Source organism: Oryx dammah, unplaced genomic scaffold (assembly GCF_014754425.2).
Source record: "Oryx dammah isolate SB20612 unplaced genomic scaffold, SCBI_Odam_1.1 HiC_scaffold_23, whole genome shotgun sequence".
Classification (NCBI taxonomy): Eukaryota; Metazoa; Chordata; class Mammalia; order Artiodactyla; family Bovidae; genus Oryx; species Oryx dammah.
Genome location: NW_024070207.1, coordinates 112,721,357 through 112,739,564, shown reverse-complemented (window position 1 = coordinate 112,739,564; position 18,208 = coordinate 112,721,357). Strand labels below are relative to the sequence as shown.

The window sequence follows — 18,208 nt, the reverse complement described above, 5'->3', positions numbered from 1 at the left end:
ATGCCAGTGCTTATTTACACAGTGATTTTGTTGTTTGGAAAAAACAAACACATGATTTCATGTTGCATATGTGACAGAAATCCAAAATAAAAGTAAATTTTTCAAACCTTTATAGTCTAGTCCAGTGTATGAGGTGATCAGGATGTCACTTTAAGTTCAGTAACAGCCCTTAACTCCCTAAGAAAGCACTATTCCTTGAGCAGAAGTCCTAACTCTCATTCAAAGTATCTGCCTGGGGAATGGAGAAATCTTGGGTTTTAGGAGCCTGCACCTTTAGCTTCTCTGCTCCCAGCTTGGTCTGCTGTTTTACCCATAGTTTGTCTAGGATTTCCTCAGTAGACACTTGGAGGGGTGTGTCACTCTCCGTTTCCAAGTCCTAGAAAATAAACAGGTTTAAAACTTCACCTGAAGATTGAGAGCAGAGAACATGGATCCAAAGGCAAACAGATACCTATATTCACACTCAGATCATATTTTATGACTGATAAGACTGAAATATCCTCTAGAGACAGAAATTTCTCAAATGGATGGGCATCTATATGACAAAATACTTATCATATTACTGTAACAGATAAGAGGTCAGTAGCAGTGTATATAAAGCAGCCCTATATTGTCCCAAATCCTACATTACTCAAGGACCTCAAACGTTCCTAATGATAAAACTGTTTGTTGAGCTGCATATAAGCAGCTGTCTCCCCAACCCCAAAGAATGTTAAGGAATTGCTGAGATTAAGATGACTTTAGATAAATTTTGTATTTTTACATGGTCAAATCCAGGCTAAGTTCTTAGGGTTGTTGCTCAAGAGAGTATAGAAAGCACTGATTCCAAATAACCTGTCCCCTCTGTTGGATCGGCTGGGGTCTTTTTAAATTATAACATAAGACCTCTTGCTGTGTAACAAGGCTTTTAGACCTGTGCTGTCCTATGTGGTAGCCATTAACTACATGTGGCCATCTAGCATTTGAAATGGGGCTAGTCCGAACTGAGATATGCTCTTAAGTGTAAACTTGACATTGAATTTCAAAGACTGAGTGCATAAATATGTAAGAAAACAAATAGAATGTGAAATATTTCTATAATTATATTGATTATATTTTGAATGATAATATCTTGGTTATTTTTAGTTAAAAATACTTTAAAATTAATCTGTTTCTATTTGCCTTTTAAATTTTCTTGGCTACTGGAAAATTTTAAATTGCACATGTGACTTGCACTTGTAGCTCACATTATATTTCTTTTGGACAGTGCTGTTCTAAGCAAACATTTTTTGCCCATGGGCCGTAGTTTGCCGGACCCTGAGCTCAGCAGACCAGCTAGTCCAAGACTTACACATTAATAGCCTGAAAAAAATAGATAAATGTAAAGCTTTAAAAGTTATAAACATTTGATTAGTCACTATCTTGCTTTCCTGTAGAAAAGCTTCTTTTTTAAATTTTTCTTAAACATTATAAATTGTTCTTCAAATTGAGTGATGTGGAACTTTTCTTTCTCTCTCAGTCATCTGTATATTTTAAGCATTCTTATGAAGACTGGCTGGAAAACAACGGATTGAGCATCTCCCCTTTTCACATAAGATGGCAGACTGCTGTTTTCAATCGTGCCTTTTATAGTTGGGGACGGCGGAAAGCAAGGATACTTTACCAGTGGTATTCTTCATTTTCTCTTTATTGGTTTAAATTAGTAATTGTGATCCTGAGAAATACATGTTAAATGAATTGTTTCCATCGTTCTCAGTTTACTGAGTTTTAAAATGTTGTCCATCTGTCTTGATCTGGGTGGTGGACACATGGGTGTACGTACATACATAAAAATTCAGTGAGCTGTACACTTCAGACTTACACATTTTACCATGAAAGTTATACATCAATGGAAAGGCAAAACACATACGGAGCATTTTCCACCAGGAAAACAATCTTAGAGAATTCTCTCCTCCATCATCACACGTAGAAACAAGGGTTGTGAGAGTAATAGGGCTTCCAAAAGTCTGCAGGCTTTCCTCTGTACTTCGTCTGTGATACCCATCCAGAGGAAGGATATTCAAAATATTTATCCTCCTGTAAGGCATATGCACAAACCAACGCCAGCCAGATTGCCGCAGCAGGGTCCTGGACTCCCTGGCTATGCTAGGCCTATCCCTTTAATTTAAAATATTTAAAAAATCATAGTTTATAGTGTTTATGGTTAGGGGATTTATAATGCTCTCTGGGACACCCTAGAGACTGACAGTTTCTGTAGCTGAAGAATTTTTAGTATGAGAGTAGAGGGCCTTTGTCTAAATTCCTTTTTGTTAAAAATTTAGCTCCAGCTGGAGTAGAACTAAATATCAATAATGAGGTCATCAAAAAGCAGAAAATGCAAGAGCAAATCAAAGCAGACAAAACAGAAATAATAAAGAGCAGAAATCAGTGAAATAGAAAGTATACAGTAGAGAAAATCAACAAAGCCAAAAGCTGATTCTTTGAAAAAATTAGTAAAATTGATAAACCCGTACCATGACTGATCCACAGAAAAAGAAAACAACTAAAAATCAGAATTGGAGGAAGAAATATTACTATAGATTCTGAGACTCTTTTATTTATTTTGACTGTTCTACACAACTTGTGGGATTTTATTAATAGTTCCCCAAGCAGAGATTGAACCCAGGCCCTTAGCAATGACAGCATGGAGTGAGACTCATTTTGAAAGATGAAGGTATTGTGAACAGTTCTATACATATAAATTTGACAATTTAAATGAAATGGACAAGTTCCTTGAAAAAACACAGCTTATCAAAAAGTTAGAAAATGTAATAGATTATTCCCAACTATAGAAGAATGACTTGTAATTATTAACAGTAGAAGAAACTGTTCTTAAGTTGTAAAACATTACTATTTTAAGCCCATGACAAAATTCAACTAAAATAAAATCCAAACAGTAGAATCAGTAGATAAAAAAGAATGGATTTCTATAATGTCAAAGATCTTTCATAACTATGTGAGAATAAGATAAAAACAATGCTATGTAAATGAGAAAAACAATATGATTGGGAACAACATTCAGCCTCTTCAGTTATGTGCCATGCTGTGCCTGCTTAGTCGCGTCCCCAACTCTTCACGACCCCATGGACTGTAGGCCATCAGGCCCCTCTGTCCATGGGGATTCTCCAGACAAGAATACCGGAGTGGGTTGCCATGCCCTTCTCTACGGAATCTTCCTGACCCAGGGATTGACTCCACGTCTCCTGTATGACAGGTGGAATTTTTACCACTGAGCCACCAGGGAAGCCCCCTTCAGTTATGAGAGAATTGTAAATTAGAACTGCTTAAAGAGCCAAGTACCTGTGCTTCAGTCAAGTATCTGAAGTTCAGGTAGGAAAACAAAGCAAGAGTTATTGACATTTTTAGACATTGTTTTGAAGCTATGAAATGTGGCTGGTTAACATATTTTTTAGTCCGTGGATTGTGAGGGACTGTACATTTATGTAATTTTTTTTCCTCTTGACAGGTTCAATTTTGGAATGGTGTTTGGCGTAATTGCCATGTTCAGCTCTTTTTTTCTTCTGGGGAAAACGCTGATACAGACTTTAGGCCAAATGATGGCTGACTCTTATTCCTCCTCCTCCTCCTCTTCCCATTCTTCCTCTTCTTCCTCTTCTTCCTCCTCTTCCTCCTCCTCTTCCTCACTTTACAATGAACAGGTGCTCCAAGTTGTGGTAAGTGCCTTATGACTGCTCTAAGTAGCTTTGTTGAAACATAGATATAATATATTTCTTCTGGATAGCATAATTCCTATCCATAATATAGTGAAAATATATCAAAAGTCTTACAATCTCTCAAATTAGTTGCTTAAACAAAATCATTAGTGAGAATATACCAAAGAATTGGGGAAGAGTAGGAATAGTAATAATAGAACAAATGAACTAGCACCAAGACTGTGAACAATTACACAAGTATTAGATTTAATTCATGTTTTTTTCCCAGGGCAGATTTGTTTTTTTAATTGAAATATAGTTGCCATACAATACTATATAAGTTATAGGCCTGCAATACAGTGATTCACAATTTTTAAAAGTTGTAATCCATTTATGCTGCTGCTGCTAAGTCGCTTCAGTCATGTCCAACTCTGTGCGACTCCATAGATGGCAGCCCACTAGGCTCCCCCGTCCCTGGGATTCTCCAGGCAAGAACACTGGAGTGGGTTGCCATTTCCTTCTCCATTTATAGTTATTATAAAATATCAACTGTATTCCCTGTGTTGTAAATCATATCCTTGTAGCTTATTTTATACCTAGTTAGTAATTCATGTTGTCTTCTTGAAGTGTTGAATAATTGTTACCGTCAAGGAATAAGCATACTGATTTAAAGTCTCTTTAATGTAGAAATAAATTGCATCTTAATCCTGTGCAAAGTGTTCCCCTTTACTCTTCATGGCTTTCAGACTGTAAGCAATAATATCCTTTTAATTAAAGGTAAAAGACCTTTTGAATGATCACTGTGATTTCTTGATGTGAAGAATAATATACTGAGTTGTACTTCTTTGACTGTAAGCTACTTATTATAATTCCCACTTTAAAGAACATGTGTAGACCTATACCCTATCAATTCATGTTTCCAGAGTTTGAAAGGGTACTTTACCACCAAATACCTTTTATTTTAAATTTTTTTCATTAACAGTTTCCATTTCCATGAATCATGGATGTTACATTTTTAATGTAACAGACTGTTGCTGCTGCTGCTAAGTCACTTCAGTCATGTCCGACTCTGTGCGAACCCATAGATGGCAGCCCACCAGGCTCCGCCATCCCTGGGATTCTCCAGGCAAGAACACTGAAGTAATTAGTGACTTTTAAAAATTGAAGTATAGTTGATTTACAATTGTGTTAGTTTCAGGTGTACAGCATAGTGATTCAGTATTTTATTCTCATAGCAATCTAGGAGTAAGTATTGTTGTTATCCCTGATTCACAGATGAGAAAATCGAGGCACAGAGCTGTTAAGTCACTTGCCTGTGGTCACAGCTAGTAAATGATGGTTCCATCATTCTCTACCAATAATTTCTCAAGGAACTATAAAGTAACTTTTACTTGTATCTAAGAGATATATGGTGGAAGGTATAACGTATAGGAGCTAAGATGAGATATAGAGGCAGGGTCTGGTTTATGAAGGGCCATTCTAAAAAGTTTTTATTTTATCTGTATATAACAAGTCTATGCAAAATGGACTGGAGTAAGGTTTCACTGGAGATGAGGAGGCCATTTGAGAGGGCATTCGGAATAATTCATGTCAGAAGTTATAAAGATCTAAACTGAATTAATGATAAGAAGAATTAAGAGCTGGATTCAAGGGATCTTCTGAAGTGGAGTTCTCAGACCTCAGTGATTAAGTGAATGTGAGGCTGGAGGGAGAAGAAGGAGTTGAGGATGACTCTCAGGCTACATGATTGGTTATTGTTTGCCAAGGAAGAGGATAGTAGAGAAAGAAGCAAGCTTAGAGGAAATATGATCACTGGCCTATGACTGCTAGGATTAGAATAGGAAAAGGTTTTTTGTTTTTTGTTTTTCCTGCGGCTTTTTAGTTTTATTTTAGTTTAACGAGTTTTTTTTCTGGGGGGGGGGTGTTTGTTTGTTTTAAAAGATATTTATTCAGCATCATAATCAGACTATTACATTAGGCAATCAATAGCTTGGGTACAAAAAAAACTATGTTAAAACTCTTTATTGAAATACTTTACACTTCTCACAGATTAGAAACTAAAATAGTTTGTGCAATTAGTCACAAATACAGTCCTCGAGGTTTTCTTTTTTGCCCATACACATGAGCATTGTCTAAAACATGTCTTCTTCGAATCAGCAGGCCCCTGCCACCACTGTGCTTGACTGAGTTTACAAATCTGTTGTAACTTGTAGCTTCCTGGTCACTTCACTGGCTCTCCTCTCCTGCTAAGCTTTGTTTCCTGGCAGTAATTAAAACCTCCCACTGCCATAGCTACTGCTGCTGCAGGAACCACTATAGCCACCTTGGTTTCATGGTTTGGCAAATTATTGGCCTCTACCACCATAGGGGCCAGAACTTCTGCCTCCAAAGTTTCCTCCTTTCGTGGGTCCAAACTTTGAAGATTGATTGCTGTAATTGCCAGAATCATCATAGCTTCCGCCACCTCCAAATTGCTTCCATCATTACCAAATCCATTATAGCCATTCTCACAGCCACCGTATCTATCACCACCATGGCTGCCACTGAAGCCACCTCAACCACTGACATTTCCTCCACAACCAAAGTTGACATTCCCACCAAAACCACCTCCATGACTACCACTAAAGTTTCCAGAACCACATCTACGTCTTTGGCTGGATGAAGCACTAACCATCTCTTGCTTAGATATGGTTTTCCTTATTTCACAGTTGTGGCCATTCACAGTGTGGTATTTCTGAATGACAATCTTGTCTACGGAGTCATGGTCATCAAAGGTTACAGAAGGCATTCTTTTTGCTGTTGCCTCAGTCACTTTTTTCCTCCCATACTGTTCAAAATAACATGTTAGGCACTGTTTTCATTATCTTCTTTAATGCCACCAACAAAAATCTTTTTCACAGTTAAGTGGGCACCAGGTCTTTGAGAATCTTCTCTTGAGACAGCCCTCTTTGGTTCCACAACTCTTCCACCCACCTTGTGTGGTCTTACGTTCATAATCAAATCCACCTCCTCCACTGTGGTGTACGTGACAAACCCAAAACCTCTGGAGTGCTTGGTGTGTGGACCCCTCCTTACCACACAGTCTGAGTGTCCTCCAAAGCTCAGAATGGCTCCTCAGACTCACATTTGGTTGTTTCAAAGCTCAGACCTCTGATGAAGAGCTTCCACAGGCTTTCTGGGCTCTTTGATAGACTCCAACTTAGACTTGACTGTAGTGGAGGAGACTTCAGTGATGCTTATGTGGCATCATCCACAGGAACAAAGAAGCTAACAAGCTTTTTAAATTAATTTTTTATTTGATAAATTTGACATATTATAATTTGTAAATTTAAGGTATACACCATGTTACTTTCATACATTTATTTATTGTAATATTGCCATTGGAGCAATATCTATTAGATTATATTATTATAGTATAGTATTGTTGATTTTACTCTTTATACTGTACATTAGATCTCTGTGGCTTATTTGCCACTCATTACAACTTTGTACCCTTAAACGCTCATTCTTATCAGCACCCCCTATCTTCTGGTAACCACCATTTTATGCTCTTTTTTTTCTTTTTAACAGATTGGACTTTTTTAGATTCCATATGTAAGTGATACCATTTAGTACTTATTTTTCTCTGACTTATCTCACTTAGCATCATGTGGTCAAGGTCTATCCATGTTGTTGCAAATGGCAGGATAGCTTCCCTTCTCATACATGAATAATATTCTATTATGTATGTATATTGCTACATTGTTTTCATCCATTCATCTATTGGTGGTCATTTGGGTCATTTCCATAATCTTTGCTATTGTGATAAACATCAGTTCAGTTCAGTCACTCGGTTGTGTCTCACTCTTTGCGGCCCCATGGACTGTAGCACGCCAGGCTTCCCTGTCCATCACCAACTCCTGGAGTTTACTCAGACTCATGTCCATCAAGTCTGTGATGCCATCCAACCATCTCATCCTCCGTTGTCCCCTTCTCCTGCCTTCAGTTTTTCACAGCATCAGGGTCTTTTCAAATGAGTCAGTTCTTCACATCAGGTGGCCAAAGTGATAAACATAGATATGCATATACCTCGTCAAAATATTTTCATTTCCTTTGGGTGTATACCCAGAAGTAGAATTGATTGATCATATGTTAGATCTATTTTAACTTTTTGAGGAACCTCCATATTGTTTTCCATAGTGGTTGGACTAATTTATATTTCCACCAACAGTGCATTAGGGTTCCTTTTTCACCACATCCTTGCCAACACATGTGTTGTGTCTTCTTTCTTTTTTTTTTAAAAATTTATTTGGCTGTGCTAGTTCTTACCTGAGGCATGCAGGATCTTAGTTTCTGCTTGCGGGATCTAGTTTCCTGATCAGGCATCAAACCCAGAACCCCTGCACTGGGAGCACCAGGGAAATCCTTCTCTGCTTGATGATAGCCATTCTAACAGGTGTGAGGTGTTATCTCACTGTGGTTTTGATTGGCATGTTCCTGATGATTAGTAATGTTTAACATTTTTTCATGTGTCTTTTGGCCATTTTGAGATCTTCTTTGGAACTAGTTAATCAGATTGTTGAGGAAGGGGTTGTTTTTGTTAGTTGTTTATATATTTTGGATATTAACCCCTTATCCAGTACATGGTTTGCAGAAATTTTCTCACATTCTGTGGGCTGCCATTGATTGTTTCTTTAACTATACAGGAGCTTTTGAGTTTAACATAATCTCATTTGTTGATTTTTACTTTTATTGTTTGTGCTTTTGGTGTCATGTCCAAAAAAAGTCATTACCTGAATGGCAAAGTGATATTTAGAGGAGAAATTATTTCTTTTGTTTTCTTTTCTGCTTATTCATAGAGCTCACAAAATATTGACTCTGTTAGGAGAGCCATGCATTGGAGCCATTAAGAAGTCCACTGCCCTCTGTGTATCTACCTGGCATGTTTTTGTTTAGGTTTGTTATATCTCCTGACTTTGATATGAGCGCTTGTAGCTCAAAGAACTAACTTTCTGTTTATTCTGTAATTATCTATGGCCTCATTCAGTATTAATTCCCAAAAACCTGACACTCTATGTTATTGAGAGATCAGTATTCTGGTACATTTAATGCCCTGTGTGATCATGGCTGAGACAGATGGGCAGTCAAGTACCACTGCCAGCAAATAAGACCTACCATCTGTTGGTATAGTCAGATACTCAAATCCTTACCTTATTTCATTATTAAACCCACTGACGTAATAAGGAAAAGGAATCAATATCCTATTGGATCAAGCCTACTGATATATTTGAAATAAAGGTAAGATAACCTGAATAATTTATGATATAGAGGAAATGTATGAGAATCTTAAGTACATCAATTTAGAGAGGTATCAGAGATAAGGAAAGTATAGGTCTGAATGGACAGATACCTGGCAACATGGGAAAGGAGCAGATATGTAGAAAAAGGTACACTGATGTTGGCCTTGGAGTACACAGTGAAGCAGGGCAAGGGCTAATAAAGTTTTGCCAAGAGAATGCATTGGTCATAGCAAACACCCTCTTCCAACAACACAAGAGAAGACTCTACACATGGACATCACCAGATGGTCAATACTGAAATCAGATTGATTATATTCTTTGCAGCCAAAGATGGAGAAACTCTATACAGTCAGAAAAACAAGACCAGGAACTGATTGTGGCTCAGATCATGAACTCCTTATTGCCAAATACAGACTTAAATTGAAGAAAGTAGGGAAAACCACTAGACCATTCAGGTATGACCTAAATCAAATCCCTTACGATTATACAATGGAAGTGACAAACAGATTCAAGGGATTAGATCTGATAGACAGAGTGCCTGAAGAACTATGGATGGAAGTTTATGACATTGTATAGGAGGCAGTGATCAAGACCATCCCCAAGAAAAAGAAATGCAAAAAGGCAAAATGGCTGTTTGAGGAGGTCTTACAAATAGCTGAGAAAAGAAGAGAAGTGAAAGGCAAAGAAAAAAAGGAAAGATATACCCATTTGAATGCAGAATTCCAAAGAATAGCAAAGAGAGATAAAAAAAAAGCCTTCATCAGTGATCAGTGCAAAGAAATAGAGGACAACAATAGAATGGGAAAGACTAGTGATCTCTTCAAGAAACTTAGAGATACTAGGAGAACTTTTCATGCAAAGATGGGCAGGTCCTTGATGCATGCCCAAGGACAGAAATGGTATGGACCTAACAGAAGCAGAAGATATTAAGAAGAGTTGGCAAGAATACACAAAAGAACTATTCAAAAAATATCTTCACGACCCAGATAATCACGATGGTGTGATCACTCACCTAGAGCCAGACATCCTGGAATGCAGAATCAAGTGGGCCTTAGGAACCATCACTAAGAACAAAGCTAGTGGAGGTGATGGAATTCCAGTTGAGCTATTTCAAATCCTGAAAGATAATGCTGTGAAAGTGCTGCGCTCAATATGCCAACAAATTTGGAAAACTCAGCAGTGGCCACAGGACTGGAAAAGGTCAGTTTTCATTCCAATCCCAAAGAAAGGCAATGCCAAAGAATGCTCAAACTACCACACAATTGCACTCATCTCACACTCTAGCAAAGTAATGTTCAAAATTCTCCAATCCAGGCTTCAACAGTATGTGAACTGAGAACTTCCAGATATTCAAGCTGGATTTAGAAAAGGGAAAGGAACCAGAGATCAAATTGCCAATATCCGTTTGCTGGATAATAGAAAAAGCAAGAGAGTTCCAGATAAATGTCTACTTCTACTTCATTGACTATGCCAAAGCCTTTACTGTGTGGATCCCAACAAACTGGAAAATTCTTAAAGAGATGGAAATACAAGACCAACTGACCTGCCTTCTGAGAAATATGTATGCAGGTCAAGAAGCAACAGTTAGAACTGGACATGGAACAACAGACTGGTTCCAAATTCGGAAAGGAGTACGTCAGGGCTGTATATTGTCACCCTGCTTATTTAACTTATATGCAGAGTACATCATGAGAAATGCCAGGTTGGACGAAGCACAAGCTGGAATCAAGATTGCCAGGAGAAATATCAATAACCTCAGATATGCAGATGACACCACCCTTATGGCAGAAAGCGAAGAACTAAAGAGGCTCTTGATGAAAGTGAAAGAAGAGAGTGAAAAACTGGCTTAAAACTCAACATTTAGAAAACTAAGATCATGGCATCTGGTTCCATCACTTCATGGCAAATAGATGGGGAACAATGGAAACAGTGAGAAACTTTCTTTGGGCTCCAAAATCACTGCAGATGGTGACTGTAGCCATGAAAGTAAAAGATGCTTGCTCCTTGGAAGAAAAGTTTTGACCAACCTAGACAGCATATTAAAAAGCAGAGACATTACTTTGCCAACAAAGGTCTGTCTAGTCAAAGCTACAGTTTTTCCAGTAGTCATGTATGGATTGAGAGTTGGGCTATAAAGAAAGCTGAGCGCGGAAGAATTGATGTTTTTGAACTGTAGTGTTGGAGAAGACTCTTGAAAGTCACTTGGACAGCAAGGAGATCCAACCAGTCCATCCTAAAGGAAATCAGTCCTGAATATTCATTGGAAGGACTGATGCTGAAGCTGAAACTCCAGTACTTTGGCCACCTGATGCAAAGAACTGACTCATGAAAAGACTCTGATGCTGGGAAAGATTGATGGCGGGAAGAGAAGAGGACAACAGAGGATGAGATGGTTGGACGGCATCACCGACTCAATGGACATGAGTTTGAGTAAATTCTGTGAGTTGGTGACGAACAGGGAGGCCTGGCGTGCCACAGTCCATGGCCTTGCAAACAGTCATTCAAGACTGAGCGACTGAACTGATGTTCTTGAAAAGAGCTGCTTAATAGGGTCTGAGTAGAGAGAACTTCAGATAATGAGCATCATAAAAATGTACATATCCTCTGACCATTTATTTCCACCTCTGGAACTCTAGGTTAAGGAAATAATTCCAAATTATAGAAAAAGTAGTATTTATTAAGCTTTTTATCCTAACCTTTATGAAGAATTGGAAACAACCACAATACATAATTGAGGATTACTAAAATTATGGGATTGTCATTCAGGGTAATTTTATGAGTACATTTAAAATGATGACTACGAAAGCTAGTTTCTTAACTAGAGAAAGGACTCTTAGAATCAATGAATTTAGAAAGCAGTCCAAGCAGCATGGTTTGAATCTCTTCTTCAGTTACTAAAAAAGGCTTCAAAGTGAAATTCCTTTGTTATACACAAAAAGAAACTGTAATTGAATTAAAATTAAACTGTGAAATTAAAAAAGACCTTGAAAGGAGAAAACTCAAGTTTCTGTTTATAGGAACACAGAATGAGAAAGACATGCATAAAATTAATGGCAAAACCATGACTATAGCTAAATTTGACTACATAAAAATTTTTATGTATAAAAAACCAAAAGCAAAGTAAAAAGACAAAAAACGTGGGACTACATCTATGGCATGAATCACGGAAAACAGATGATTGATAATTTTAAGTGATCTTACAGTCAATAAGAAAACACAATACTCTAAGGAGAAAAAGAAAATGGACAAGTCAGGAGTAGGCTACTCAAAAAAGATCTCCCAGTGGTCAAAAAGTAGGGGAATGGGTGTTCAACTTAATAAGCATCAAAGAAATAGAAATCAAACAATGGGATGCTTTTTATTCCTCTGAAATTGCAGATTTGAATAAAATGAGTTTGCCCAAGGTTATGGAAGGGTCTGCTTTTGGAGAGCAGTTTGATCTGTGTCAAAATTTTTAAAGTATAATTGTTTTTATTACCTCTCTGTTAGGCATGATGTAAATGGTAGACAAGGATTATTTCTTGCAATCCTCAGAATCACCCTTTTAAGTAAATAACATGGTTATTTCCATATTAATGATGTAGAAATTGAAGTGTTGGAAGAATAATCCAAACTTCTTCAAGGTTCCTTATATAGTATAATGGAGCCAGAACATCAGACACACCTGATGTTGTCCCCAGAGTGTGAACCAACATGCTTGCCTAACAGTTTATCCCCTAGATATTTATGTATCTAAGACGGAATATGTTTATCACAGTATTTTGTAAGAGCAGAAACCTTTCAAAACAATTGAAATGCCCAACAGTCTACTCCATGGAATACAGTGCAGGTATTAAAAATCATATTGAACCAGAAAATATTCATGGGAAAATGTTTGTAATACTATTAAGTGAAAGGGGCAGATTTCAAAACCTTGTTTATAATAAAAATATAGTTTTTAAAGACGGAGAAGCTCTTTTGCTGACGGAGAAGTCAGCAAAAATAAGACCGGGAACTGAGTGTGGTTCAGATCATTTTCTCAGTCAGCGGCAAAGAATTGATGCTTTTGAACTGTGGTGTTGGAGAAGACTCTTGAGAGTCCCTTGGACAGCAAGATCAAACCAGCCCATCCTAAAGGAAATCAGTCCTGAATATTCATTGGAAGGACTGATGCTGAAGCTGAAACTCCAATACTTTGGCCATCTGATGTGAAGAACTGACTCACCGGAAAAGACCCTGATGCTGGAAAAGATTGAAGGCGGGAGGAGAAGGGGACCACAGAGGATGAGATGGTTGGATGGTGTCACCGACTCAATGGACATGAGTTTGGGTAAACTCTGGGAGTTGGTGACGGACAGGGAAGCCTGGCGTGCCACAGTCCATGGGGTCGCAAAGACTCAGACATGACTGAGCGACTGAACTGAACTGACTGATGTTCCATATGGCTTTCTTTTTGCATTAAACTTCAATTTTAATATATTTATGTGTCATTTTGATAGTGCTTTTCTCACCAATGTACTAGACAAACTGATGAAATAGAAAAAATGAAGGGGGTGGTGCTCCTACACCAATAAGGCACTTTTATTATGCTCCCTTTAATGATCAACTCTCATATAACTTGATAGTAGTAAAATGAAACTGACTGAGGAGGGGGTGGAGACTTCCTGTATCACTCACATAAGTACTTGAAACCTTGCAATAACACTTTGGCGGAAGGACTGGGAATTGTAACAAGAATTCCCACATCGGGCTTCCAGCCCTGAAGGATGAATCAGCTGCTGACTCCTTCACTGTCCCTCTGACTTTCCTGGCACTCTGCCAGGTTCCCTAATTCTTTCCCGTGGTAAAGAGTTTGGGAAGCTAATATTTCAATGTTTTAATCTAGTGTTTCCTATTCGCTTTAGATTGATGTTCTTAGTTTAAAAAAAAATGGTGTTTTTATTTTTATTGTGATGGAAATGGAGAAGTGGACAGTCAGTGTTTATATAACTTTTAGCTTACAGAACATTGGATTTGGAAGTTTAGATGTTAGTACAGAGTGAACATCCAGGTCTCTTGGTGCCCAAGTGTGTATTTCTCGTTGTTTCTATGAACAGGTTCCTGGCATTAATTTACCTGTCAACCAACTGACCTATTTCTTCGCTGCAGTCCTCATTAGCGGTGTTGTACATGAAATTGGACATGGAATAGCAGCTATTAGGTAATATTTCCCTCTTTCTCTATATATATACAGGATGCAAAAAAAAGCATTTCATTTAGAAGGACTTATTACTAAAATCTGGGACTTCCCAGGTGGTGCTAATGGTAAAGAACCCACCTGCCAATGCAGGAGAAATAAGAGACACGGGTTTGATCCCTGGGTTGGGAAGATCCTCTGGAGTAGGAAAAGGCAACTCACTCCAGTATTCTTGCCTGGAGAATTCCATGGACAGAGGAGCCTGACATACTACAGTCCATGGAGTCACAAAGAGTCGGGCATGACTGAAGCAACTTATCATGCACACATTACTAAAATCTGCTACATTTGCTACTTTTTTCTTTCTGTGACTACTGCCCAGTGCATATCCACCATTATTACTTTAAGCTACCTTCTCTTCTATAGACATTAATATATTGATGAATATGCTTAGTTAATTGTGCACATCTATAATCTGGGTCTTTCTATCCTTTGTCCTTTGCCAGCATGGTTATATCCTCATGGTGCATCACTATTTTCATCCAATCCCGAAACCTAATCTTTATATTCATCATTGGATCGGAATGATAACCACTGCAGTCAAATCCCACCCACCTGCCTTCTTAGTACTTACTTTGGTTCATCATCTGAAATACTTTCCTACTTCTACTCATGGCCTCTGCTGCCTACAGCAAGAACACTGAAAGCTCTGGGTTTGTTAACAAATATCATAGCCTGTCTAGAAAACCAAGTGGGAAAAGATAAGGGAGGATGAGACCTGGGACTTGCTTCAAGTATCATGCCCTGTTCTTGTCTTGACTCTCCAAGTATATCATTGTAATTATACCTGAGCATTTTAAAGTCTCCAAATGTGTGAAATTGTGGTAGGGGAGAGAGTGAGTCACAACTCCCCTTTATTCCTGATAATGAACACACATACTGATGTGAATGTGTTTCATCCTTTGGGTGTGTGGACCACATAAAAAGTTTTAAAGGAGAAGATTTAATCATTTCTTATTACTTTCCAGTTGCTTATGAAAAGAGTCTGTTGACTCTCATCTTGACAGAGAGTCTTGACCCTCATCTTGACAGAGCATATACTGTTACACAGGTGTGCCATGTAGTGGTTTAAATGGGCGGCTAGTTTTTTTTCTCTCTTTCATCTTTGCTTCCTCTTCTTTAGCTCTGTAGCTTTGAGGGTTTTACATAGAAAAGTATTGTTATTAACAGTTTAATAATTCATAATGTGTTTGTGAAATAGTATGGGTAATTTTTTATAAAATCCCAGTTGCTGAGAAAAAGTGAATTTTACAGTCATCTTAGATATTTAATGCTAGGTGACAGCACAAAATATTTAGATGATGCTTTTTGTCAGAGTAGCTGTGTGGTCTTATGAGGCTTTTAAATGTAATTCCATTTTTAGAGAATGAGTTGATAAACAGTTCTCTTGAGGACAATCTGAGCATTATGTATTTTAAAATGTACTTAACATTAATTCAGCAAGAATACATTTAGATAAAATGCCATCTTTACAATAGCTAAGACAAATATAAATATTTAAATTATTTATTAATATTTGAATTCTATTTTCTACCATCTCCTTCCCTGAAAATAATTCAGTAAACCATAAAAATTTTTTTTTAAGTTTCTCATAGAAATACTATTGCTTTGTATTTGTGACTAATTTTAAGTTATTTGCTCAGCATATTGGTTTCTAAAAATTTTGAAGTTATAAGTCTATTTCAGAATGCCCTGTTTTACAAAACATAATTTCACTGATAACTAAATCTGTATGCTATTATAAAACTATGATATACATGTATATCATATATAATTCTTTGTCCAGAGAGACTTGTATTTTAAATAAGAATTTGAATCACATTGGGGCGTTTTATGATTACATGCATTATTAATTTGAAAAGTGTGATACTAGTAGTAAATTCCTTTTTCTTATGTGATTTCTTAGGGAACAAGTTCGATTTAATGGCTTTGGGATTTTTCTCTTCATTATTTATCCTGGAGCATTTGTTGATCTGTTCACCACTCATTTGCAACTTATATCACCAGTCCAGCAGCTAAGGATATTTTGTGCAGGTAAAAGATTTAAATTTCTTTATATATCTGTGTGTTATTAGTGGTTTTATGGAAAGTACTCACATCACAAATGAAAACATCTCACTTTGTGGTTGATAAACTCAGATTATAAGACTTTAAGTTTGAAGTAGTAGAGCAAAATAATTTACATTCCAGTTTTTTTCCCATTTTTTAACATGAGTTATTTTTAAAAGATTAAAAGTAAAATGAGCAGAGCATACCATGAAAATATGGCTAAAGCATTGAAGTAGACATGTTCAGTTCAGTTCAGTCACTCAGTCGTGTCTGGACTCTTTGCGACCCCATGAACCACAGCATGCCAGGCCTCCTGTCCATCACCAACTCCCGGAGTCCACCCAAACCCATGTCCATTGAGTCTGTGATACCATCCAACCATCTCATCCGAAGTAGACATGGGAGGTCACTAAATAATCATAAGCAGTATAATCCATGATGAAAATGTAATCATGCGTCTTACTGAATAAAGTAACAAATCATCAAAACAAAAATAGAAAAAAGTACCAGGAAAAAACACAAATGTAATAAAGGAGGCTTGTCTCTCAGCAGATGGCAGTTATGTACAAAAAAGTCTTTATCGTTGAAGCTCTGATTACTAAGATAAAAGTCAATAGTAATGTCAAACGCTATACCATGACAGTTTATTTTCAAGTGCCCAGGAAACTAATAAAAATTGGCCAGTTAAATTCAAAATCATAATTGCAGTATTTTTTAAAATGGTAATGAAGTAATGTGTAAAGTTTTGCTAAAATGAAAAGTCACTACCTTAGGTAATTGTTATGAAATAAGAAATGAAAGTAAATCAGTTAAGTAGTCAACTAAAGAAATGAGAAAAGAACTATGAAATAGGTAAGAATTGATGTAATTAGTATAGATAGATAGATACAGTTGGTCAATCATGTCCAACTCTTTGCGACCCCATGGACTGTAGCCTGCCAGGCTCCTCTGTCCGTGGAATTCTCCAGGCAAGAATACTATATCAGTTCAGTTCAGTTGCTCAATTGTGTCTGATTATTTGCGACCCCATGGACTGCAGCATGCCAGGCTTTCCTGCCCATCACCAACTCCCAGAGCCTGCTCAAACTCATGTCCATCAAGTCAGTGATGCCATCCAACCATCTCATCCTCTGTCGTCCCCTTCTCCTCCTGCCTTCAGTCTTTCCCAGTATCAGGGTCTTTTCCAATGAGTCAGTTCTTCACATGAGGTAGCCAAAGTATTGGAGTTTCAGCTTCAGCATTAGTCCTTCCAATGAATATTCAGGACTGATTTTCTTTAGGATGAACTGGTTCAATCTCCTTGCAATCCAAGGAGCAAGCATCTTTTAATTTCATGGCTGCAGTCACCATCTTCAGTGATACGGAGCCCAGGAAAATAAAGTCTGTCACTGTTTGAATTGTTTCCCCATCTTTTCACCATGAAGTGATGGGACCAAAGGATTCTCAAGAGCCTTCTCCAACACCACAGTTCAAAAGCATCAATTCTTCAGCGCTCAACTTTATAGTCCAACTCTCACATCCATACATGACTACTGGAAAAACCATAGCTTTGACCAGATGGACCTTTATCTGCTAAGAATACTACAGTGGGTAGCCATTCCCTTCTCCTGGGGATCTTAGCAACCCAGGGATCAAACCCCAGTCACCTGCATTGCAGACAGATTCTTTACCATCTGAGCCATTAGGGAAGCCCCATAATCAGTATGAAAATACACAAAAAGTGTAATAAATTAGAAAAAAACTTTTAAATTTAAGAGTTCTTGGAAGAACAAAGAAAGATTAAGCAATAGAGAAAACATTTATACAGAATTAGTGAGATTGGGGAATGACAACTGATACAGAGAAATTTTAAACAATTATAAAAGTGTTCTTTGTTCATCTCTGTAAAAAATTTTCACAAACCAGGATAATTATTTTTTAAATAGCCTAAATTAACCCCAGCAGAGATAGAAATATATATATAAATAGGATGATTCAGTTCAGTTCAGTTCAGT

The 18,208-nt window shown here is 37.4% G+C and overlaps 1 protein-coding gene and 1 pseudogene across 2 annotated transcripts in view; one reads left to right on the top strand and one right to left on the bottom strand.

Annotated features, from left to right (window-relative positions):
* The window catches only part of MBTPS2 (membrane bound transcription factor peptidase, site 2), a 45,986-nt gene that overhangs the window by 1,748 nt on the left and 26,030 nt on the right, over positions 1-18,208 (top strand). For both annotated transcript variants that reach the window (XM_040266663.1, XM_040266664.1), the window contains exons 2-5: positions 1,499-1,647; positions 3,485-3,692; positions 14,026-14,129; positions 16,072-16,199. In XM_040266663.1, the coding sequence (XP_040122597.1) occupies positions 1,499-1,647; positions 3,485-3,692; positions 14,026-14,129; positions 16,072-16,199 (589 nt within the window). The remainder of the gene's footprint in view (positions 1-1,498; positions 1,648-3,484; positions 3,693-14,025; positions 14,130-16,071; positions 16,200-18,208) is intronic.
* LOC120882490 lies at positions 5,854-7,988 on the bottom strand (annotated as a pseudogene).